The sequence below is a fragment of the Ochotona curzoniae genome, unplaced genomic scaffold (genome assembly GCF_017591425.1).
Source record: "Ochotona curzoniae isolate NIBS_2020 unplaced genomic scaffold, NIBS_Ocur_1.0 contig_3622, whole genome shotgun sequence".
Classification (NCBI taxonomy): Eukaryota; Metazoa; Chordata; class Mammalia; order Lagomorpha; family Ochotonidae; genus Ochotona; species Ochotona curzoniae.
The window spans coordinates 9,058,040-9,081,959 of NW_024465926.1; the positions used below are offsets into that span (position 1 = coordinate 9,058,040).

The 23,920-nt window shown below is 54.9% G+C and overlaps 1 protein-coding gene across 1 annotated transcript in view; it reads left to right on the plus strand.

Moving 5' to 3' along the window:
- The window catches only part of FA2H (fatty acid 2-hydroxylase), a 45,812-nt gene extending 21,892 nt beyond the window's left edge, over positions 1–23,920 (plus strand). Inside the window, exons 2-7 of the mRNA XM_040982370.1 lie at positions 4,661–4,753; positions 13,218–13,360; positions 13,930–14,036; positions 18,608–18,780; positions 20,416–20,668; positions 22,879–23,920. Of these exons, the coding sequence (XP_040838304.1) occupies positions 4,661–4,753; positions 13,218–13,360; positions 13,930–14,036; positions 18,608–18,780; positions 20,416–20,668; positions 22,879–22,958 (849 nt within the window). The 3' untranslated portion in view covers positions 22,959–23,920. The remainder of the gene's footprint in view (positions 1–4,660; positions 4,754–13,217; positions 13,361–13,929; positions 14,037–18,607; positions 18,781–20,415; positions 20,669–22,878) is intronic.

Below are 23,920 nucleotides of genomic sequence, written 5' to 3' on the forward strand. Positions count from 1 at the left end.
TGGGTACAGGAGGCTCCAACACTTGAGCCAACTATGCTGCCTTCTCAGGTCATGAATAGAGAGCTAAATCAGAAATGGAACAGCTGGGACACCAACCAGCACCCATATGGGATGCCAATGTTACCGGCAGAGGCTTAAGCTACTATGCCACAGCTCCAGCCCACCAGAATCCTTCTGATCCTCACATACAGTTGTTAACTGTCCTTTCTTGGGAAGAGCTATCTTTTTTTTTCTTTTTGATGAAAGCACAGGTTTCCTACATATCAAGCATTAAAATTTCCTCTCAATCATGTGTCATGGGCAGTCACTTCTTAACGTCTATTTGGCAAAATAAAATGCTGCCCCTCTCCTAACAGCCTCACATACTTATAGTAGTTGTGCATGAGCCTGGCCTATATCCTGGGCCAAAGGCCACAGAGAAGCTATGACATGAACTCGATTGGAGTTTGGACCCTTTTATCTGGACACTGCCCTAGCCAGCCCAGGCTGGCATTCCAACATGGCACAGTCCATGTCCCAGGCCACTTCTGTCAGACAAGCCTGTGCCTTCCCACTCCACTGGATGGGTGGGGCCTGAGCATTTGCAAGGAGGCAGCAGCCAAGTAGCACCTCAGAGCTCCAGCCCCAGCAGCCAGACTTGTGCCTACTTGTGTGGCACAAGTGCTAGGGCACACTGGCCGTCCTGTAAAGGCCCAGCATTCCAACTTGGTGTACCCAGGAACTGTGGAGGGAGTCGCTGACGTTTCTCAGGGCGCACCTGCGACACCTGCAGAAACAGGAGACAGTGACTCGTGAAGTCCCTGCCCCGATGGCACCTGTCACACCACTGGATGAACAAGAATTACCCCAACATTCACCAGCAAAGGCAAGAAAGCACGGTGGCCTAGCAGCTGAAATCCTCGCCTTGCACATGCCAGGATCCCATATGGGTACCAGTTCATGTCCCAGCAGCCCCACTTCCTGTCCAGCTCCCTTCTCGTGTCCTGGAAAAGCAGTTGAGGAGGCCTCAAAGCCTTAGGACCCTGCACCCCATGTAGGAGACCCGGAAGACGTTCCTGGCTCCTGGCTTTAGATTGACTCAGCTCTAGCTTTTGTGGCCACTTGGGGAGTGAAACAACGGACAGAAAATCCTCTGTCCCTCCTCCTCTCTGTATATCTGACTTTCCAATTAAAAAAATAAAATAAATATCTTTTTTAAAGGCAAGAAAACCTAAGTAGCAATGGAGGCCATGGGGTCTTTGCGTACTTGGTAAATGTGATTTTCATGCAGCAGGGAAAAGAAGGGCTCTTTTGCTAGAATGGTTAGGGGAAGAAGAACAGGACCAAGCCTTCGAGACAGCATCACCTCCATCTCCATCTCACCCAGAGAGACGTTTGAGAAGGGCTGTGTGAAGTGTTCCTTTCCTGAGAGGGAAGAACTGGGGTGCATCCAGGGGCATGGGAGGATCGGATGCACAGGGACAGGTGAGGTGCTGTGGCTTCAGGGGAGGCAGAGGTTATTGCCAAGTGCACCCTCAGCGGTGTCTGTGCAGTGCCAGCGAGCAGTGAGCACAGCTGGGAATGGTCTCCTGGGTGGGGGCTGGAGAGACAGCTGTCCCAGAGATGGCTGAGCCCATGCTCCCTGCCACTCGGTGGGAACATGTAACTGTGTCGTGTATGAGAGCCTACTGCAGGAGGGAAGATTAGGGAAACGGATGGGGCCAAGGCCACTGACCCTGCCGGGAAGACACTCCTCTGTGAGCCCATTCCTAGGGTCATCCCCATTGCCCACTGCTCACTTCCCTCTCACTCATCCCTATACCCAGAGCATCCCAGGCCTCGTTGACAGCTTTCCAGATGGCTCCTGGTCACTCCCTGGCCCATACTAGCTCCCCGCCCTCTGCCAGCAGCACTGTACCAGTTAAAAGGACTTCAGGTAGCCACAGGTTGAGAGAGCGAGCTGTTAGGGTGTTGGTTAGAAGGGTCAATAGCCATATGGTTCCCAGACACAGAACTATAGGAACTTCCCTAGGAGGTGGTACAGCCCTGCTGGGTTTTGCATGGACCCCCTTCTGCCTGCCGTGGAAGAGGAATGTGGGCCAGCAGGTAGACCTAGAGAGTTCACTTTGTCACCAAAGGGTTGTGGGAAAAGCAGACAGCAAGGAGTGGACATACAGGCTGTCCCTGGGTATTTCTAGCCCTGTTTGTGCAAGAACAGGGATGTGGGGGGGCTTAAATAACCCTGGAGGGGGAAGAACCAAGATTGATACCTGAAGTGTGGCAACAGACAGCTGAGCCTAGGGGGCAGTTTTCCAAGTATGGGAAGTACAAGGTGCAAACCTAGTGCTAAGTGGTAACAGTAGACATCTCCTCTGCTGTGTCCAGCAACTGTCCAGGACCCAGAGAGCTGTGTGTGCTTCTCTGGGGTGTGTGGAAAATGTAGCATGAACAAAAGCAGTAAGTCACATTGAGTACAGCACCCCTGCCTGCTAAGGGCAGAAAGAGAGGCAGCTGGTGTTGCCATGAGTGGAGTATAGGGTACAGGGCCAGAGTGGAATCCCCCTAAAGAAAGGACATGGGGTGACCATGAGACATGAGCCCTCCCACAGGGACAGGATACTCTGAGAGCTCCCACTTGCTGACTCACTCTCCAAATGCCTGCAATAGCCAGGGCTGGGCCAGGTGGAATCAAGAGCCTGGGACTCCATTGGATCTCCCACGTGGATGGCAGAGGCGCAACCGCTTGAGTCATCTGCCACTTCCAGGATGTGCATCAGCTAGTAGGGGGAATGGAGCCGGGACTCAAATCCAGTCACCCCCGTATGGAGTGAAGGTATCCAAGCAGCATCTTCATTGTTGAATCAAATGCCTGTCCCAAATCTGGGGCGTTCTGATGGCTGAGTGACCACCATGGGGAAAGGGAAGACATTTATGTAGATATTTAGGATGTCGCAATGTGTGATATGCTAAAGAAATTCATTCTTTGTCCTTAAGGAATCATAAGATGCTAAAAGCAAAAAAATAAGGGATTAGTATTTGATGGACAGATAGGATCGTAGAATCATGAGAGCCCCTCGCATTTGGTTACATAATGAGTTTGGCTTTTTTTTGTTTGTTTGTTGTTGTCTTCAGAAAAAGCCAACCTGGTCCCTGTCACCATCTGGTTCATTTGAAAACCAAAACATTAGAATCATGATAGTAGAACCCTCCAGTTGGGAAGCTGGTGTTGTGGTGTGGCGGGTAAAGCCACTGCTTGCGATGCCAGCATCCCATGTTGATGCCAGTTAATGTCCCAGCTGCTCCACTTTCAATCTAACTCCCTACCAATGATCTGGGAAAGCAGCAAAGTGTGGCCTAAATATTTGGGCCCCTCCGCCCATGTGTGCGAGATCCAGATGAAGTTCCTGGCTTCAGCCTGGCACACCACTGGCCATTACTGCCATCTGGGGAAATAAACTACTGGTTGGACGATCTCTCTCTCTACATCTTTCTCTCTCTCCTTTTGCTGCTTAAAAAAATTTATTTTTAATGACAGAGCTAGAGATAAGGAGTGACAGAGACAGGTCTTCTATCTGCTGGTTCACTCTGCAAATGACTGCAGCAGAGCTGAGCCAATCAGAAACCAGGAACCAGGAGCTTCTTCCAGGTCTCCCACATGGGTGCAAGGATCCAAATACTTGAGCCATCCTCTGCTGCTTTTCCAGGCAATAAACAGTGAGCTGGATCAGAAGTGGAACAGCCGGGACATGAGCCGTTACCCATATGGGATTTAGGTGCCACAAGTAGAAGCTTAGTCTACTGCACTACAGCACCAGCCCATTGCTTCTGTAATTCTGACTTTCAAAAATAAATAAACCTTAGAAATACAAAACCACAAGTGAGTCTTCAGCACAGTCCCATTGCCTCTTGCCAAGGTCCAACTTCCAAGGGCCCATCAGTGGCCACCAGCCCCCTGATTCCTCTTCATCGCAGAGGGCAGGTCCCATAGAGGCCAGTGCCCTGCCACAGGGAAGTGAGGGTTTTAGCTCTGTGCCAGCCTGTTCTCCCAGGCCTCACCCCATATGATGTCAGGGCTGGCTGGGACTCTGTGATTTTCCCAGCACATTCCATTTCCTGCTGCCTCTACCTCTTGGCAATTTGATTTAACCTTGAGCCTACTTGGGCACTCCACTACCAGCTCCACGTGGTGGGGTTGCTGGCAGCAAAGACTCCCTCATTCCCTGCTACCTTTTGCACTGTGCGCAGGTGGTCCTCAAGGCTACAGCCTATGACCCACAGGACCTATTGAATACCAGGGAGGAGGGTGGGAGGAAGGCAGGGCAGTCATCAGGTGTGGCACAATGCCCTGAGTGCCACCCTGTGACTGGAGGTACTTGGCAGGGACCCACCCCTTCCTGCCCCCCCAACCAGCATCCCCTCAACCACTCCTGTTTCTCTGCATTTAACTCTCTCTCCCTGATCTCGCTGCCTCTTTTACACTTTGCAGAAATTTACTTTCTGGGAGAAAAGTTCAGAGAAGAGTACTACCCGCTTCAGTGTCCCCCTGTTAGCAAGAAACAAGGACTCTGCGTCCTTGATTTCCACCCCGCTGCCTCCGCTGCTCCTGGCCACCTCATCACCTCATCGTCAGGTTCCCTCCCCTCCTCTGTTGGAAGTGACCCCTAGTGTCTTCTCTTTTCAGGATCCCCCGGAGAAAGGGGCTGCCACCTCCACAGAAACTCAGAAGACAGACCCTGCTCTCGAACCAAGGTTCACAGTAGTGGACTGGGACAAGGTAGCTGGCGTGGGATGCAGAAGGGCGAAGGGTGGGTGTGGGAGACTGATGTGGGTGCCTATGGAACGTGTGGGAGGGGCGGCAGGTACCCACTGCCCACATGTATGACCTGGAGCAGCAAACCCATGCCAAAGACATAGGGGTGCCACATGGGTGAAAAGCGGGGATGCAATATACCAGGAGTCCATTTGTTGGCTGCGAGTATGCCCAGGGCCAGCCGCAAGGCCTCCTGCTAGGACACCCACAGCTAAGAGGACAGTAACAGGGCCAACACACCCACACTTGCACCCGTTTGGCCCAGGCCCCAGGCAGAGCTGCCCTGGGCACCTGAGATCCCCTGAGTCATTGCTGGCTCCAGGGCAGGGAACCCACGTAGATGGGCGGAAGACAGGCCCAGAGCCAACCCCCTTGTTAGGGAGAGGCCGAAGGTGACAGCATACTCCCTTGGTCTCAGGAGGCCAGCGGCCTGCCGTAGTTGAACAGATACCAGCAGTTAGAGAGCTGAGGTCTGCAGGTGCTGAGCCGTCGCAGGTGGCAGCACAACCCCTGGATGGGGTGCAGGGATAGGAGGCGTTGCCAGGAGGTCCCTGTGGGAACTGGACCTGGATGCTGCTCAGCTGCAGCATGGGACATAGCATTGCTGCAGAGTCAGCGTGCCATTTCCTGTTGGTGTGGACACACGTATGGACTCCCAGAAACACATAGGCAAAACGGGTTGGGGGGCACCCCCAGGAACAGGACCTCCTGACCTTGCTTCCTCCTGTAGGGCCCCTCACTAGCTTCCCTCAACAATGACCACACCTGCACGTAGCCAACATGGGGCATACATGATACTCAAGGCCAGGAAGGGGGCTGGGAGTTTTGGTGCAGAAGGAAGTTTTCTTGGACTTGGAGGGTAGGAGGGATGACAGCCTGAATGGGTTCAAGGAGCCTGGGAACTGAGCAGGTCAGGCCCTTGCCCTGGGAGAGAAGCTGAGGAGGGTCCAGGGACCAGAGAGAGGCACCTGCCGGTATGAACATTGAGAAGGAGTTCTCTAAAGAAAAAAAAAAAAAAGACTAGATTGGATGCTTGAGGCAAGCACAGGGACACAGACAGGAGGGACCATCCTGGAGGGGAGGGGTTGTGGTCTGAGGCTAGCAGGGGACTGCTCCAGAGGAAGGTCCCTGAGATGTGGTTCAAGGTTGCCCAGCTTGTCACTATGAGAGTCAGGGGAGGGTCAGGTCCACGCTGCTCACCCATGGTGGCCTGTGCCCCACAGGGAGACTGCCAGGAGGGGATCAGGGGCAAAAGGAGGCAGGAGGCACGGGGGCATGGTATGGCACAGTGGCTAGGGTACAACTTGTGACACTCATCCCATGTCACAGAATGCCTGGTTTGAGCCCAGGCTCCCCTTCCAATTCTGAAATTCCTGCTCTCCCACACCCAGGGAGGCAGCTGTGATGCTCAAGGGGGTGGGGTTCCTGCTATTCACATGGGAGACATGAAGTGAGTCCCTGGCTCTGACCTGGGTTTGGCCCAGTTCTGGCAAGTACATGTTGCCTCTTAATTAAATAAATAAACTATAGCAAGAAGCAAGTCCTACTGCCTGCCTGCTGAGAGGCACAGCCCCAGTCCACCTTTTGGGCTCTGTATGGAAATTTACTGCCACTGTTTCTGAATGGTCTCTGTGATCACCTGGTTGGGAGGGACCATTTCCTTGTGGGTTAAGAAGCCAGGTTGCAGGCCCGGCGCGATAGCGTAGCAGTTAAGGTCCTCATCTTGAACGCACTGGGATCCCATGTGGGTGCCGGTTCTAATCCTGGCAGCCCCACTTCTCATCCAGCTCCCTGCCTATGGCCTGGGAATGCAGTCGAGGATGGCCCAAAGCTTTGGGACCCTGCACCTACATGGGAGACCTGGAGGGAGGAAGCTCCTGGATCCTGGCTTCAGATTGGCTCAGCTCCAGCCATTACAGCTGCTTGGGGAGTGAATCATTGGACAGAAGATCTTCCTCTCTGTCTCTCCTCCTCTCTGAATATCCGCCTTTCCAATAAAAATAAATAAATCTTTAAAAAAAAAAAAAAAGAAGAACAAGAAGAAGCCAGGTTGCAGCCCCTCGCCTTGCATGCCTCTTCATGATATCTGGAACCCAACTGTCCTGGAGTTTGGGCCATTTCAGCAGCTGGAGCTGTCTACCGCTGTTGGTTTCTGGGTACGCTACTGGCACCTTCCCCGTGTCCTCGATTTTCAGAGATCTCCCTTGGTACCCTCTGAACCACCCTTCCAACCTGGAAATCAGCCCTCCCCGCACCCCGGGAAGGAGAGGAAGAGGGCGGAACCCGAGGTGTCTGCAGAAGTTCCCTATCTGGACCCCCAGCAGGAGGCATAGCTGGCAACAGATGAAGGTCACAGTGCAGAGCCGCTTTGCATGCGTGATTCCTTATCTGATCTGATCATGTGAACAGAAGGATTCTAATTGTCCTGGAGTAACAGAGGAGAAAGACCTTAACTCTCCCAGCTAGTCGTTGACAAGCTGGTTCACAGCCCAGCGGGCCAGCCCTCTCTCTGCCACGACCCTTCTCCAGGCCCTGAGCCCCTCAGGTTTGTATCTGGAGAGGGGGTGGCGGGAGGAAAAAAGCCAAGCGGGTCCTGGAGATGTCTCCCAAACCTCACCATATGCTGCTCCTCTGGTGTCGCCCGAGGCCCAAGCCAGCTGTCAGCGTCACTGGCTTCTTCCCAGCCCCAGGAGGCTGTCAGTGGCCGCGACCACTCTTCCCTATAAGACAGCTAGGATCCTCAGCTACATGCATCCTCTAAGGAAGTGCAGTGGTCCGCTGCCCAAATCCCCTGCCCCTACCCCTCACCTATCACACACCCAAACCCCATGATACCAGGGGCTGTTGCTGCCCCACCGACCACCACCCCAGGCTTCTCAAAGCGTCGGTGCTGAGAGTTCACGGCAGGCTGGGTGAGGGTACCTGCTTATATCACTGCAGTTCAGGCCCTAACACCGCACGGGCAGCTGAGCCTGCCACCCTTTCTTCTCATCTGTGAAAGGCAGCTGCCACAGCCCCCGCCCCGCCCCCGGCAGTCAGGGACAGGAAGTGGCCAGGGCATGGGTGTGAGCTGCTTGTCCTTACTGCCCTCCCTCCCCACCCTGAGTCCATACTCCTCTGCCTCCCTGGCTGCGCCTGGAGCTCTGCGCCCTGGGCCCCCAAGGACATTTCTTTAAACCATTGTTTTGGCTGAGGTTGGTTGTGGGAGGGGCCGCTGGCACCAGCAGCTGCTGGGCTCCCACATGGGCCCCATCATCGTGGTCGTTAGATAGAAGCAAACGCTAAGCCCAGCTGCTTCCAGGTTGGACCAGTCCCAGGACCACGTCCTGGGCCACCTGGGCCTTGTGCTGCCCAGGGAGAAGGGGATCTAGCCAAGAGCGGGAGGTGGATGGAGGAGAGTAGAGGAGACCTCCTCTCTACCCTAGCAGCAGTCCTCCCGCCCATCCCGAGGGCAGCGGGCTGGCCTTTCCCTTGCTGGCTCAGGCGCTGCCTCAGCTGCATTCCTGGCATAGCCCGAGAGGCCCTCCCCCTTCCCTTGGGGCATGGGCAGAGCTGGGTGGGGAGGGGCACAGGGCCCACACTATGGATAGCAAGGTGCTTTGGCCAGACTCACTCCCAGCTTGCATCTACTTCCCGGGAGTCAATCCCCACCCACTGCCGCATCTCTGAATCACCAAAGGCGCTACCCCCAACACCTACCAGCTGCCATCCTATAATGGACATATCTTGCCTTCAGCCACCTGGTTTGGATTCAGTTGTGTGACTCTGAAGGCTGGCACGGGCTTCTGAGCAATCAACTTTCCCTGGCTCTAACAGGAGGATCTGTTATGAAGGGAGACAGGGAAGCTTTAGGTGAAAGGAACTCAGACCAGGAGCCCAGGGGTCCTCACTGAGCAGAACAGGAAGTGAGGTTGACCTCACTGGATATCGAGGATCCTGCCTGCCCAAAACCAGGTGCCGTCCAGCTGCCCTGCTGAGAATGACCAGCCCTGGGAGGAGGGCCAGCACCTGCCTGCCCCCAGCTGAGAAAGGTGTGGGTCCACCTAAAGCAGGGTAAAGGTCAGGCCCTTGGGGGATGGCCCAGCTTTGTGAAATTGCAGCTCACAGAGCTGAGGGTCACCAGCCAGCCCCATTCACAGAGCCGGGCCTCGCCGTTCTCATCCAGTCTGCACGTGTGCATGGGGCACAGGCACATCCCCTGGAATAGCAGGATTGAGGCTTTGGATGACTGGGCGGGGCAGATTTGGCAAACAAATCCTTGAAATTCCTCCATGGTGGTCCTCAGCCCCGGCAGAGCAAAGCGTCCTCCCCAGAGGTTGGGTTGGAGTCCCTCCCCACCCACCAAGGCCATGGGCAGGCCACTGGCAGCCTAAGACTGACACTATGAACTCGCCATCTGTCCAAAGGGCCAATGCCTACCCCTGAGGGCAAGAGAGAACCAGACAGCAGTGGGGACCACCGCTGCCCGACCCCTGTTCAGCAACCTCGCTCCAGTCTTCCGTTCCGTTTGATGTGGTTCCTGCTTCCTGGGGTACGAGATAGGCTGGCACCATCCCTGCTGGCTAGTCACCTGGGCATTTCTTCCTGCAGTTCTGCTGAGTTACACTTAGGAATCCTAAAGAATCTATGACAAATTTTCTACCTGCTTCACAGATCAGCAGCAAAATAGAACAAGGGGTAGACATTTGGCCCAAACCAGTCCACAGCTGAGAGAAAGGTCCACCCTCCTCCTTGTCTAATGTAAATAAGTCTGAGTGACATGCGCAGAGGAGACTCGGGTATAGGGGTGTTGTGATGTACAGTAGTGGAGCATACACGGACCAGGGTTTCATCTGTGATGTTGATACACTAAGGTTGTACGGTGTCATCATCAGAGTAACAGCTAGGAGAAAAACACAGAAAGGTGGAGGCTAAAAAATAGAGGAAATAATGTAAGAATATTTTTAGGAAAAAAAATATGTACAAAGAAAAAATAGAGGGTTAAGCTACTGCCTATGATTGCTGGCATTCTCCATGGGCACTGGTTCAAGCTGCCCCATTCCTGATTCAGCCTTCAGCTAATTTTGGGGAAAAACAGCAAAAGATACTTCAAATGTTTGGGCCCCTGCCACCCATATGAGAGACCTGGAAGAAGTTCCTGGCTCCTGGCTTTGGCCTGGCCTAGTCCCAGCCATTACAGCCATCTAAGTAGTGACCCTGTGGATGGAAACTTCTCTCTTTGTGTCCTCTTTCCCTGAAAGTTGGCCTTTCAAATCAGCAAGTTTTTTAAAAAGAATATTTTAGAATACTGACTCCAAGAAAGGTAAGGGAAGAACAGAGCAAATAGAAAACAGCAGGAAGGTACACCTGCTAAGCATTCCAATTAAAATGCAGAGACCGGCCCCGCAGAAAGCAGGACTCAACTTCTGCTAGCTACAGGGGATGCACATCAACTGTAAACACACACACAGGTTGGAAGTAAAGGATTAGAAAAAAAAGACAAAAACATTGGCAATGTCAGGCTTAAGAGAGCCAGTGTGGTTCTAGTCCTATCAAGTGGACTTCAGGCCAAGAAATGTTACCAGTGACCAAGATGGCCGCTTCTCAAGGGTTTAGGAGCCAACTCAGCAGGAGGACGTAGTTGGGCAGCCTCAAGCAGATCCTCGCCTCTGTGGCCCCATGTGCAGGACAGCAACGATTTTAGTACCTACCTGGTTAGGCATGTGCTAGGGAACAATTGATTTAATCCATGGGAAGTGTTCAGAACCCAGCCTGGCACCAAACAACTGCTCGAGTTACTGCAACTGGGACAAAGCTTCACATTCTCCCCGTGACCCTGGAGGTGGGGCTCCACAGGCTGCTGCAAGATAAGATGCAAGCACAGCCTGCCTGCCGGCTGGTTCCTCTAGTTGCTTTTCCTGGTGGATGTGGCAGGGTGGGGTATGTGTGTGTGCGTGTGTGCGTGCATGTATGCATATGTGTGTGTTCAGAGATCTAGGGTGGAGAAAGACAAGGAACGAGGCAGCAAGCACATATCCCACGAGGTCAGGTGCCCCAAGAGGCGAGATCAAGGATCCTGGGTTAGAAAGGGAGCAGCCTCAGGGCGGGGTTTGGACAGTTGCCTCTCTGGCTGGTGACAGGGTGTGACAGCTCCGGGCTGACCTGGGTCGTCTTCCAGCCCGAGAAGCAGGAAGTAATCCCCTCCCCCTGCCTCAGGAAGGCAGCCAGCACCTGGGACCTGCCAGTGGCACACAGCAGGAGCCACAGCCCTCTGTGGGCCTTCCCTCCTAGCCACAGGTGCAGGGGGGATGCCCATGGTCCTTGTTTGCTGCCTACAGGACCCTTCCACGTCCCTGCCCCCAAGCCATAGCAGGAGACCTAGCTTCGCTCCAGAGCAGCTGGGTGCATGTGAACCCCTGGGGCTGCGGCAGCTTTGGGGAGGACACCCGTGCCAGGATGGGATTCTAGCCTGGATCCCAGGAAGGGTTTTCCAAATCTCTTGTGCTCCTCCCTTCCCTGGCCTGTCCACGTCCTGCTCGCCTGCAGCGGCTGCCTCCCTGCTCCCACTCCCCACCCTACTGCCTCGTTCCGGAGATGACCTGGACACTCACCACCTGTCACGCCTCATCCTGATTTGGGGGTGGTAGACTGTGGCCCACAGGCTCCACAAAGAGGTAGAGACCTCTTGTCCAGGTTCCCATGGCTGCTGATGGTGGTCCCATCTCCCCGTTCATTGTCCTTTACAACTGCAGTTCACTGACTTGTCGGGAATCTCTGAGGCTTCTCATCGCCTAGAGCTGTGGCCTTCAAATGTTTTTCTTCCCTGGCAGTGAACATTTTGAGCACACTCCTGTATGGTGTCTGTTATAATTATCTCTTTATAACTTGCATGCCCAGTATGTTTTAGGACACCCCATGCTTTAGGACACATTCAGTTGTGGCTTCAAAGAGGAGAAAAAGATCTCACCATTAGAGAGATGGCCTCTCTGGAGGCAGGTGCTTGGCTTAAGAGATAAGATGCCCGCAGCCTGCATCGGAGCACCTGGTTTCAAATCCCAACTCCAGTTGCAATTACTCCAGCTTCCTGCTAGCGCACATGTGAGAGGGAGCAGGTAATGGTTCGACTAGCTGGATGCCTGCCTAAACTGATGTTCAGGCTCCCAGCCCCGCCCCACCCCACCCCAAGAGTTGTGAGCATTTGGGAAGTAAGATGGCAGATAGCAGATCTCTCTGCTTGCCAGGTAGATAAATGAATAACTTTTTAAAAAAGAAGTAAGATCTCTAATATTTCTCCCTTGCCCCTGGGAGTCAGCTAGTAAGGACCAATGGCACCTCTACATCTCACATTGGGGGCAGAGCTACAACCCTGCAGCCCCCTGGAAGATGTCTGCTGTCAGCTGATCTCCTGCTGCCCAGGGAGGTGCTGCTCGAGGCCCTAACTGGGCCATTGTCATGCTGACTCCCTCTTCTCTCCCTGCACTCCTCACCCTCTCGTCAAACTCTCCAGACCATCCAAGCCGCAGCTCTAAATCCCAAGTCCGCTGCCAAGCCCTGGGTGTTTGCCCCATCTCACAGAGCCCTCAATGCAAACACCATTATTCTCGCTTCCCCCATTTTGTAACTAATGAAATGGCCTCAGAGAAGAAGAATCATCTTCCCAAGGTCACACAGGAAGTGGTGGATCCAAGATGTGCAGCTAAACCCGACTCCAAAAGCCAGATTCCTGATAAATCCTAAACTGTAAAAAGCAAAGAATCCTGTTGAATCCCCCTCCCCAACACTAAGTATCTACATGGATATTTCAAAAAGTGTATAGGGGGAAAATAAATAAAATTAAGAGATAAGTTTATTTTTGGTTTAAAAATAAATTGGAACCCATGTAATGTTTTTTGGCATAATATATATTTCTCATTAAGAAGTGTTAGGCAGATTGTTGAATGCATGGCTATTTGAATGGATTAATGAATGAATTACATGGACCAACACCAGGAAGACAGCTCGGGTGGAAGGGAAAGGGCCTGTGTTGTTCCTGATGCAGAAGGTACCTGCTCCTGTTGCTGTAGAGTCTTGGGCAAGACGTGCAGCTTCAGATGTGGCATGGAGATGTATCCACCAAGAGTCAGTGTGTGTAGCTTGTTGGCTTGGCATCCTCTGGGCTAGCCAACTCTTCAGGCAGACACTGCCAGCTTAGCAGCTCTGGGAAGACACGGTGTTTAGCAGCTCCTCGTGCTGATTTGGGTCCTAGGCCCAGTCTGGGTTCTGTTGCTGTAGTCTAGGGGCCTAGCAGAAGCAGCTTGGTCAGTTCTGGATCCCGAAAGCAGGAAAGTGAGGAGCCCCCACACAGAAGGTCATGAGCTTAGCGGGGGAGAGGTGGCTGTAATCTGGCAACAGGAGAACTGATATGTGCAGTGGCGAGCGCATCACATCCACCTGACTTTGTTTCTTGCAGGACCTGGTGGACTGGAAGAAGCCGCTGCTGTGGCAGGTGGGCCACCTGGGAGAGAAGTACGATGAATGGGTCCACCAGCCGGTGACCAGGCCCATCCGCCTCTTTCAGTCAGACCTCATCGAGGCCTTGTCCAAGACTGTCTGGTAAGCCTACTTCACCTTGTCAGGCTCTTCTTCTCTCCCCAGTAGTGCCAATCAGGTTGGAAAAAGGGAAGGAGCAAATGGATTCCACCCCCCAGAGCCCAGAGCTATGCTGGAAGCACTTGGAGAGGGCAGCACCTGCTGTGGGCACCGTCTGTTCCTGTGCATGATTCTGTCCACTGAGCAGGTGACAATCCAGATCCTGGCCAGAAACTACTTTGAATGCCACTCCTAGGCTATTTCAGGCTCTGGGACATTTCAATCCTCCAGCGCCTATGGAAACAGTTTTCCCTGCAATTAGATTCTCTGCCACAAGAGGTCAGTGTTTATCCAGCTGTGTTGCACAGTCCTTTGTCTCCAGTAACTCACCTTAGAGACAGGCAGATAGCTCCATGCCCTCTGGCCTCTTGTTCCTTGTCCCCCACATCATTGCCCTTTTGACCCCCGGTCTCCATATTGCCTTGTGCATGTGTCCAGGTGTCGCTGTGTCCCCTCTCCACTGAGATGTAGATCTCTAGGCTAGGGACTCTGTTAAGAACCTGTGCATATATCCAATCCTGGCCTTCCTGCAGGTACAGCGTCCCCATCATCTGGGTGCCCCTGATGCTGTACCTCAGCTGGTCCTACTACCAAACCCTGGCCCATGGCAACGTTCGACTCTTCACCTCATTCACAACAGGTAACACCAGCTTCCTTTCTAACCTATTGCCCAAATCCTGAGGCCGGGGACTTTCGTGTTTTTTCCCCCTGAATCCTGAGTGTTGGAGAACACAGAATGCTGAGGCTCACCATAAGATGGATGTGTAAAAGCGAGTCTTCCAAGAGGGAAGATGGTGCCACCCTGTAGACAGGGCGAAACACCAGCCACACAGCAACAGAAGCTATAGGGAGTCAGAGGTTGGCCTCGGAGGTAACACAAGATTTGCAGCACGTGATCCAGGAGTGCCCTGAGAGGTTCCAAGACAAAGGGCCGTGCAGCAGGACTCCAGCCTGGCAGGGGACAACCGAGTGACCACGTGCCAGGCACCAAGCTGCCCAGAGATGGCCCCTTGGGAGAAATGCATAATCACCGTTATCCCCTTTAAGGGTTACAAGGGCATAGTCAGCACAAAGCGTATATATGTTTTGGCTCATTGTGTTGTAGCAGTTAATATGAGGACATTAATTTTACTTATTGACTTAAATAAGTAAATAAAACAGAGTCAAGGGATTGAAGCCTTGGAGATGTCAAGGTTATGTGGCCAGGATGTGAATACCACCCCCACCCCACCACCACTGCCCCCATCAGCTCTAGTCAGGAGCCGGGAGAGACGGGTTGGTGTGAGGCAATGTCCAAGCAGCCTGTGGAGCTGCATTTCCCAGGGCAGTCATGGGTTCAAGGGCAGCCTGCCCTGCAGGCTCACTGCCTGCCTGGAGCATCCCTGCCGAGGTACATGCCACGCCATGCCCCTAAGGTGGTCTGTCCATCCTGGCCCAGCTTGCCTCTGGCTGCTGCAGGAGTGCCAGGCCTCGCCAGTGGGTGCCCTGCCCTTATCACACCTGCACGCTGAGCCTTCTGACCAAGCCCTGCCCCCTCTCTGCTCGCCCAGGCTCCAGCTCCCTGGTCCCCTCCGCCTCCACAAACTCAGGCTTCTCTAGCCTGCCTCCCGCTCCAGGCTTGAGGGATTCAGACGTCTGGGGGGCCCTGTGGCTGTGGCCTTGGGAGCCTCAGGGTGGGGACCATGGTGGGGTGGGGAATGTGTAAGCCACAGGCAGACCCTCCTCAGCTCATCCTGGAGCTGCTGTTGGCCACCACTCCCCGCCAAGGGTTGCCAGTTGGCAGGGGGGCACCCTGTGTTACCCGGCCTGCCCACATTGACGAGCTCAGCACAGCCCTGGGGCTTGTGGCTCGCTCAATCACCCACTGTCCACCCAGCGCTCCCCTAACAATCACCAACAGTGGCAGGGCCGCCAGGGCTGGCTGCTGGAGGGGGCAGGGGACGCTGATGCTTTGGCGCGGGTCCCTCTGCCGGATTCCTCTAGAGATGCCACTCCGTACCAGCTCCGGCCGGATGGGCAGACAGGGGTGATGCTGGGGTGAGGGGGCGGGCAGAGGCTTGCCCTATAGGAGGGGACTTTTCTGCATGGTGGAGAGGGTGATTCGAGGGCCCTGTGAGCTCTGCAGACGGCCGACACGCGCCTCTGCGAAAAAGGCCCAGTGTATCGGGTGTGTAAGCTCGTGGCCATGATGCCAACAACAGTGGCATGAGCGATGCCTCCCTCACCCCCCAGCACCCCACCACAAGACACAGACTGCAGGGCAAGGCCAGGGGAGGCTGTTGGACAGGACCTAGTGCTGTTGCTGCCCACAGCAGCTGCCCAAGTCAGTGCAGAGAGAAGCAGGGGACCCTGACTACAGACACCCTGAACTGCCTCGGCTCCTGCAGATCAAGGGTGCCTTGGCCTAGGGCCTGGCCCACCCAGCTGGAGGTCACTGCTCCCTCCCTGTCTGCCTTCCTGGGCCTTCTCCCTTCCTTGCCATCCACCTGCGGCCTTTGGCCCTGAGACTGGCACTGAGTAAACCTCAGTATGCACAGCTTTCCCCTCCCACCCCACAGAAAGGGTTTCTTCCTCCACTGATTCTGGTTACCAGTCTCTAAGCGCCCGCTGGGGTAAGCACTGCAGAGGCGCAATCAAAAGCCAGCCCCCTGTCCTTGAAATGCTCATCTCCTCGTGGGGGACAAAAGGCCAGGTGACCCCAGTGTGCAGTGTGATTAGGAGTAAGAGGGAGGAAGCTGTGTGGCAGAGAAGTGGGGCACACCCCAGGAGCCAGGTTTATTGTCCGCTCCCACACACACACACACACACACACCAGAGAGGTGACAAAGAACAGACAGGAGGTGGCTGCCAGGGTCAAGTCTTGTGGAACCTTGAGTGCCGTGCCTTGGGATTTGGCTTTGTCTGAAGGTCGGGAGGCCCCGTGAGAGGGTTTGGATAGTGCTAGGAGGAGAGGGTAGAGTTGATGGCTGATGTTGTGCTGGGCACATGAAGTGATAAGGTAAAGTTACTTTTTCTGATATTTTTTTTTAATGGAGATAAAACTTCTGGAACAGAAGCTTAGCCATTTGGAAGGGCACAGTTCAGGGGCACCTCTGTCTACGTCTAGATATAAGCCAGCACCTCCAAAGCGAATGCTGCTCGCCTTGAGTGCCCATCTCTCCCTCCTCCCCACCTCCTAGCAACCACCCACCCACTTCCGGTTTCCATGAATGTTATCTATCTCGACATTCTCTATTAGTGGCACCACACACTCCACAGCCTATCATAGCGGGCTTCTCTCATTTTGCCAAGGAGTGTTTAGAAGGTGGGGCTGCCAGGACTTGGGAACCTGGTGGTTGTGGGCAGAGGGACAGGGTGAGCTCAACCCCTCTGGTGTGTCGATATCCGTCACTGAGGAAGGAGACCCAGGAGATGCGGCAGGAATGACAGGATGGGCAGGAGGGAAGGAACAATGGGTCTCCCTCAGGAGGCAGGGACTCTGGGGGAGGTGGCCAGCCACATGGGCACTCCCAGCAGCAGGTGGCCGTGCACAGCTGGGGTAGAGGCATGGACCTGCAGAAAGGCATCATGTGGGGCGTGGCTGAAGTCAGTTGAGTGGGCAAAGAAGGTGCAGGGTCAGAAGAAAACTTTCAGGGCCTTGGTGAAACCGTGAGAAGCAGCAAAGTTGAGATGGGCATCCTGCCCACCTGCCTGTCTGTGGAAGAAATGAAAGAGGGGCCAAGGAGCTAGAGGTGCAGAGGGCAGTGTGCTCAGGGAATGGGGCTAGGATGGGGCAGCTCCACCCTGCCGTGCCAGCCCGTCTGTCCCTGCTCACCTACGTCACAGAGGCAGGGGCAGCATACTCCTGTAAAAGTGCAGCTAAAGGACGCAAGCAGCAGCCAGGGAAGCACCCACATCTGCTGTGCCGCCGTTGCAAGGAGCCATGGCCTGCTCTGAGACCCTCCTGCCCGAGGAGCAAGAAGGATGGAGAAGGTAGACAGAGGTGGAGGTGCCAGCTGGCCCTGCCCCTCCCCACACGGGCCTCTCTTCTGGTGAAGGCAGAGACCAGGTGGAAGAAAAGGGCTGGGAGGGAGAGGGCTGCAAAAGGACCCCACCAGGCAGGGTCCAGGGGCATGCTATGAAGATGAAGGACCCAGCCACTGGCCCAGCCACTCGCTCAGGGATGGGGTAAGGAGGCGGACTAGCACTTATCCAGGACTGGGGTGAAGGGAGCAAGGGAGGGAGGAGAGAGCCAGTGAGAACTGCTGGCATCAGAAACCTGCCCAGTAGCTCCCCCAAGCTGAACACACAGGTGTCCCAGGACCCCAGCACAGAGCCAGGGCAATGAAAACAATCGTCCACGTAACAGCTCCGCCTTGAGTGTCCACAGCCACTCAGGCAGCAAGGGAAAACCACCCCAGGCCATTGAGTCACAAATGGATAAAGAAAGGGTGGTGTGGTCCCTGAAATGGAATACCACTCAGCCTTAAAAAAGGAAGGAAGATCAGATCCATGCTACAACATGGGTGAACAGGAAAAATATTAAGCAAGAAAAAGCCGTTCAGGCAAGCCACAGATTGTATGAGTCCAGTCTGGGGAATCCAGAGTAGGAGTGATTGTTGAGGGACGCAGTGTGGATTTAGGAGAGGATGAAAATGCCCTCATCTTAACCGTGGTGATGACTGCACAACTCGGAAGACTTGGGTTTGCTGGCTGTGCTTTCTATGGGTCAACTGCAGGGTTCCCGACTCCAAGGTTCCTTAGAAAGTAGGGCCAGTGCAGTGAACCCTTCGTGGAGAGAAGAAAAGTGAAGGGTGTGAGGACAGACAGGAAATAGAGGGGCGTGACAGGTGACGTCCCTAGGAGGCCAAAGAATGAGCAAGCTGAAGAGGAGCCAGGGACTGGAGGGGCCGCAGCAAGCCCCCCGGACCCCGACGGTCACATCTCGGGCCATCAGCTCCCCCAGCCGGGCAGATCATATCCTTGGTGGCCCTTGTCCTCTCCCTCCGTGGTCCTTAGGGAGACGAGCAGCATTCTTCCCAACCGGAACAGACCCTCCCGGCCTCCTTCAGAGCCCCACCCCAACTCCCAGGCCTGCCCCCACATACACACCCCTGACAACAGGTGCTGGACAGAGGGCAGTGCCTCTCTCGCCAAGCAGGGGCGATGAGCCAGGGACCTGCCCCCCTGCCACCCGGGCCTGACCCTGCCTGCCCTTCGGCACCCCTGCAGAGTACTCAGTGGCCGTGCCCGAGTCCGTGTTCCCCGGGCTCTTCATGCTGGGCATGTTCCTATGGAGCCTCATCGAGTACCTCATCCATCGCTTCCTGTTCCACATGAAGCCGCCCAGCGACAGCTACTACCTCATCATGCTGCACTTCGTGATGCATGGCCAGCACCACAAGGTGAGCCCCACCGGGGGTGGGAGCCACGGGGGAAGCCCCCAGGGGCATCCGAGGCTGCACGGGGAGAGTTAGGGGATGGCTTGTCTGAACAAGACAGGAGTGTGTGAATGTGTGTGTGTGTAGACATACACCACATGAGCCACCCTGCATCACCCTTTATTCATTCACTCATGCCTGGTCCCTCCTAGGTGCCAAGCATCAGTGACCAAAACGAACAAAACTCCTTGCCCTGTGCAGCTTCCTTCTGAAGTGGGCTCTGCAATTCTCCCCATTCCACACAGCAGGAAGCTGAGGCCAGTGGCTAGGATGGGACATTTTGGGGGGGCACAATTAAGGCACTAAGGGACTCACTGTGGTAAAAGTGGAGCTAGAAGCCAGGTGGGCCAGCAAAGCGAGTGTTGCTGACCCTGCATGGTGCTGTCCTCCGTCAGTTCTAGGAGCCCATCCCTGTGCCCAAGTTCTCCAGGGCAGACACTCCCCACCCACCTACCCCCATCCTTACCCCCACGCTCTCCTCCCTGCTGCAGCTGCGTTGGAGGAAAGGCAGCAGACACGAGAGGCCAGAAAGCTTCCCAGCAGCCACTTGGCCTGCTTCCCGGTGAGCGCAGACACACACCCAAGATCTCTCCGGGTCCCTCAGACTTCCCAGCTCGCTTGGGTGGGCTGCCCTCCTGCTCTTCCAGCCCACCAGGCTTCTGCCACCCAGAGCCTACTGTGTCAGCTGCCCCATCCTTCATCCCCCTCACGTTCCTCCACCCCCTGCCCCATAAACCACCACATCAGCCATCTTTCCCAGCCTCAGGGGACGCAAGACCCTTCTGCCTGCAATCCCTGAGGAGGGGCTCAAGCAGGCTCATTCTCCCTGGTCCAGCCAGCTACATTCCAGCCCAGCAGGAGGAGCTGCTGCATCTCCACCTTCCGGGGGAAGGTCTAGGACCTGGGGCCCATGCCCTGTGAACACACCCAAGGCTACACCATAGGACACAACAGATGCTGCCAAGCCAGGTTCTCCCCTGTCCTGCCTGCTGTTCTTTCTTCTCCTGTCCTGTCCTGGGCTTGCTGCCAGGATCTGATGGAAGGAGGCCCACACCCCGCAGCACTGTCCCCACCCTCTCCTCCTGCACTCCAGATTTGCTCTCTCCTCTCCCAGAGCCTGCCACCAAGCCGTCTCTGAGCTCTCATGTCTGTGCTAGGCCCTCAACTTCTAACACTCGGGACCAAGGCCTGCACTGCCCCCAGGGTCTGGCCCACTGGGATGGCAGCCCCCAGCACTAAGGGCCTGGCATTGGGATATGAGACAGCACATCTGTGGACACTTCCAGGATCACCCTCAGAGGAACGGGGCCTGAGCCATTGGTCTGCCTAGCCTGTCCCACACTGCATCTGGCCCTGTGCACTTGGCTTTGCCTCACCCACCCCTGGATGATCTTTCTTGGCCTCCAGGGCCTGGGTGGTCAGCCCTTCCCAGAGCCACCAAATATGCCAGGCCCACCAGTGATGGGTCACCATTGCCCAACCCCAACCCTAGAGTGTATAAGCTGTTTCGTGCCCATCTCCTTGGGGAGCGTCTCTTGTGTAGCACCCCATAACCCTGAGCCAGAGCTGCCTCTGACACACGGCCCTCTCCATCTGCAGTCACCCTTCGATGGCTCCCGCCTGGTCTTCCCTCCCGTGCCGGCCTCCCTGGTGATCGCCTTCTTCTACGTGACCTTGCGTCTCATCCTGCCTGAGGCGGTGGGGGGCACGTTGTTCGCCGGGGGCCTCCTGGGCTATGTCCTCTACGACATGACCCATTACTACCTACACTTCGGCTCACCCCACAAGGGCTCCTACCTGTACAGCATGAAGGCCCACCACGTGAAGCATCACTTTGCACATCAGAAGTCAGGTGAGCCGGCCAGGGGCCTCCCAGTCTCCCCCACAGGCTCCTAGATTGGTTGGCTGCACAGCTGCCACTGAGCCCAGCTCTCTCCATGAAGGGCCGGGCATGGTCCTAAGTGCTGGGGCATGCCCAGGGCTTCCTCCTTGCTGTTCACGGGTGCATGTGGCTGTGCGGGGACAGATGAGGAACAGTACGAAATGCCACAGAGGGGAAATCAAGCAAGGTGACATTTGAGTTACCCTGGGTGGGGGAAGAAGGCTTTGCACTGTCCATCAAAATATGGTCATGCACCCCAAAACATGGTGCTCCACAGTGGTCCCTGCATGCAGCTGTAGTCATTCCAGATTTGGTCACTGTTACCAGCACAGCTCTGTGGCTTCTTTCCTCAGCTTAGCATACAAACGAAAAGCCGGGAATAAGTTACAGACAGAGAAGTTATATTTGTGAGGTGAACAAGTGAACGTGGAAAGAAAGAGGGAAGGAGAAAGCACCTCCCAGGAGGGGTCTGGGAGATGGGGCGTCTCTTGAGCAAGGGAGAGACACCTAGATTTTCAGAAGGGTATTGGGTTTTTAAGCATCCCCTGACCCTCCCTTGTCTAGGCAGGAACCTGCGGGGAAGACATTCCCCATTAGTGGGCTCTCAAGATATTAGGGAACGGATGGGCAATTCCTGTGCCTCCTGTGGTTTCCTGGCCAGGATTTTAGTGGGTTTGGATGGTCTGTGTCAATGTTGTTATACCTGCCTTAGTAGAAGACACTGATGTTTGCACAGAGATGGAATTTGTCCAAGAAAGCATTTCTCCAAACATACCCCGAGCAGGTGAAACGTGATGCCTATATTATGCAGGCCACATAGACGGTCCTTAGTTTTCTAGTGGCCACATTAAAAAGTAAAAGTAGGAACATGCGTTTGTCCCTGGGGTTGGGACACCCACATTCCCACACCCAACTGCAGCCTCTGACTCCATCTATGTGCTCATGCAGACCTCGGAGGCAGCAAGGTAGCTTGAGTACTTGGGTTCCTGCCATCCACATGGGTAGGCCCAGATTGAGTTCCCAGCCTCCGACTCTGGCCCTGACCCAGCCCCAGCTGTTGCAAGCATTTGGTAGGGTGAACCAGTCGATGGAAGATCTGTCTCCTTCTCGCTTCCTGTCAAATAAATATGCCAATCAATAAACGAGCCATTTTAAAGTAAAAAAAGAAATTTATTTTAAAAGTCAGCTTTCTTCATTTGGGAAGCAAAGAGTTCCCACCCACTTAATATGTTCCCCAAATGGCCACAATGGATGGAGCTGGGGCGGAACCAAGGTTAGAAGTCAAGTTTGCCATGTGGGAGCCAGGGACTCAGTTCCATCCCCTCCCCGGCCACTGCTGCTGCCTCCCAGGGTTTGCCTTAGCAAGAAGCCGGATCTGGTGCCAGGCATGAAACCCAGGCCCTCTGATGTAGCAAACTCCTGGGTTGGACATGGCCTGAAAAAGCATTTTCATAAAATATCTATTTAGCTGAATAACCACCAAAAAATACCATTTCAATCTGTAACTGACATGAAGCATTGTCAATTATACCTCTCATGTTTTTTCTTTGCTAATAGTCTTGGAAATGCAAGGTTGACTACACCGACAGCACACCTCAATCTCGGTGCTATATTCCCCCTGGAAACACTTGGTCTCCATCTTAGAATGTATAAACTTGACCATGAAAAGGGAGACTCATGGCCGTCAGCTGCTCGATGCTTTCTAGTAATCAAAGTTGTCAGTGTCTACAGGGAAACTTCAGGAGAATGAGCTGAAACCTAAAGTTGAGCTCTTCCAGGAACACGTCCAGGATACAGCGGCCACGTGGGGGCAGCAAAGCTCTGGAAAGATGGTCCAGGCAGGGGGTTGCTGCTGAGAGATGTCCGCAGAGCCAGAGGTGCAAAAAAATTAAAAAAAAAGAAAAAAGAAAAGCCAGTGTCCCTGTGCTTGGGGAAAGAGAGCCCCAGCCCTGAGCAGGGGGCAAACTCGGCCCGGAACTTAGGGAAAAAAACTGGAGCGGGCTGCCCCACGCTCAGGGGCAGATACGCCATCTGCGTTAGGTCCTGCAACACCCTGGAGGAGGCCGACCCTGGGCTCCTGCGAGGATGGCGGGTGTAGGAGGGCGCTGGGAAGGGCTGATCCCCTCCTGGATTCTCCCTCGGTACCTCACTTTCTCCTCCTCCTTTCTCTCCCTGTATAGGATTCGGCATCAGCACTAAATTATGGGATTACTTTTTCCACACCCTCATCCCAGAGGAACCCCACCCGAAGACCCAGTGACCACCCTCACCTGCCCCCCAGCGCCTCTCTCCCGACCCCAGCCCTGCTCCCCGCAACGCCGCTCCCTTTACCCCCCCCCAGCCACACTCGGCTGAGAGAGCTGAACTGTGGCCCACCCTGGGGCCTGGTGGAGACCCTGAGGCAGGACCGTCATCCACCGGGGGTTGGGGGGAAGCACGCTGGTCGTTGGTGGCCCGGAGGCCCCTCAGGGACTGGCTGTTTCTGGGAACCTCTCCTAGGGCTCTCCACCGGCCGCCCGGGGTTGGGGGGGACCAGCCCCCAGGGGAATGAAGAAAACTGACCCCCAAAACCAGTGCCTCGGCACCTCCAGCAAGCGGGGATCCCCCTCCACCTTGGCACAGGGCCTGTGTCACCTGGAGCCCCGTCTGCCCTCCCGCCTGCTTGAGGGCCGCTGGCTCTGCGGCTCTGAGGTGGATGAAGTGTCTCCGGCCAAGAGACACGTGACGCCTCCTGCGCACCGGGACAGCCTCAGCTGTCACCCACACAGTGCCTTCCCACGCTCAGGCTCCTCCTGGAGCCCTGGAGCCACCAGCCCACCAGCCGCCGGCCCTGCCTCCAGAGCCTCGGGGCTGCCCCGCGCCCCCTCGCTCCTGGAGCGGGCTGCAGCCTTCCCCGCCTTGGGGAGGGCCCTATTTATCCTCGGCCTTAATGCCACCGAGTTGGCACAACCGTCCTTTTCTAACCCAGTGTGTTCTGCCTCTGTTAAAAAAAAAATCGCCCCATTTCTGTTCCCTTCTTACCTACAAACCACTACTACTTGAAACTTTTTCAACACTCGATGAGCAGAAAGGCCAAGGAGAAGCAGTCTGGCCGATCCTGGTGATTTGTATACTGTTTACGGTGGAGCTATTTAAAGATTTTGGGATAAATATACAAAAGTACATTTGTGAAATAAAAAGAAAATTGTAAATAAATTGTATATTTTGAAAAATAAAACAATG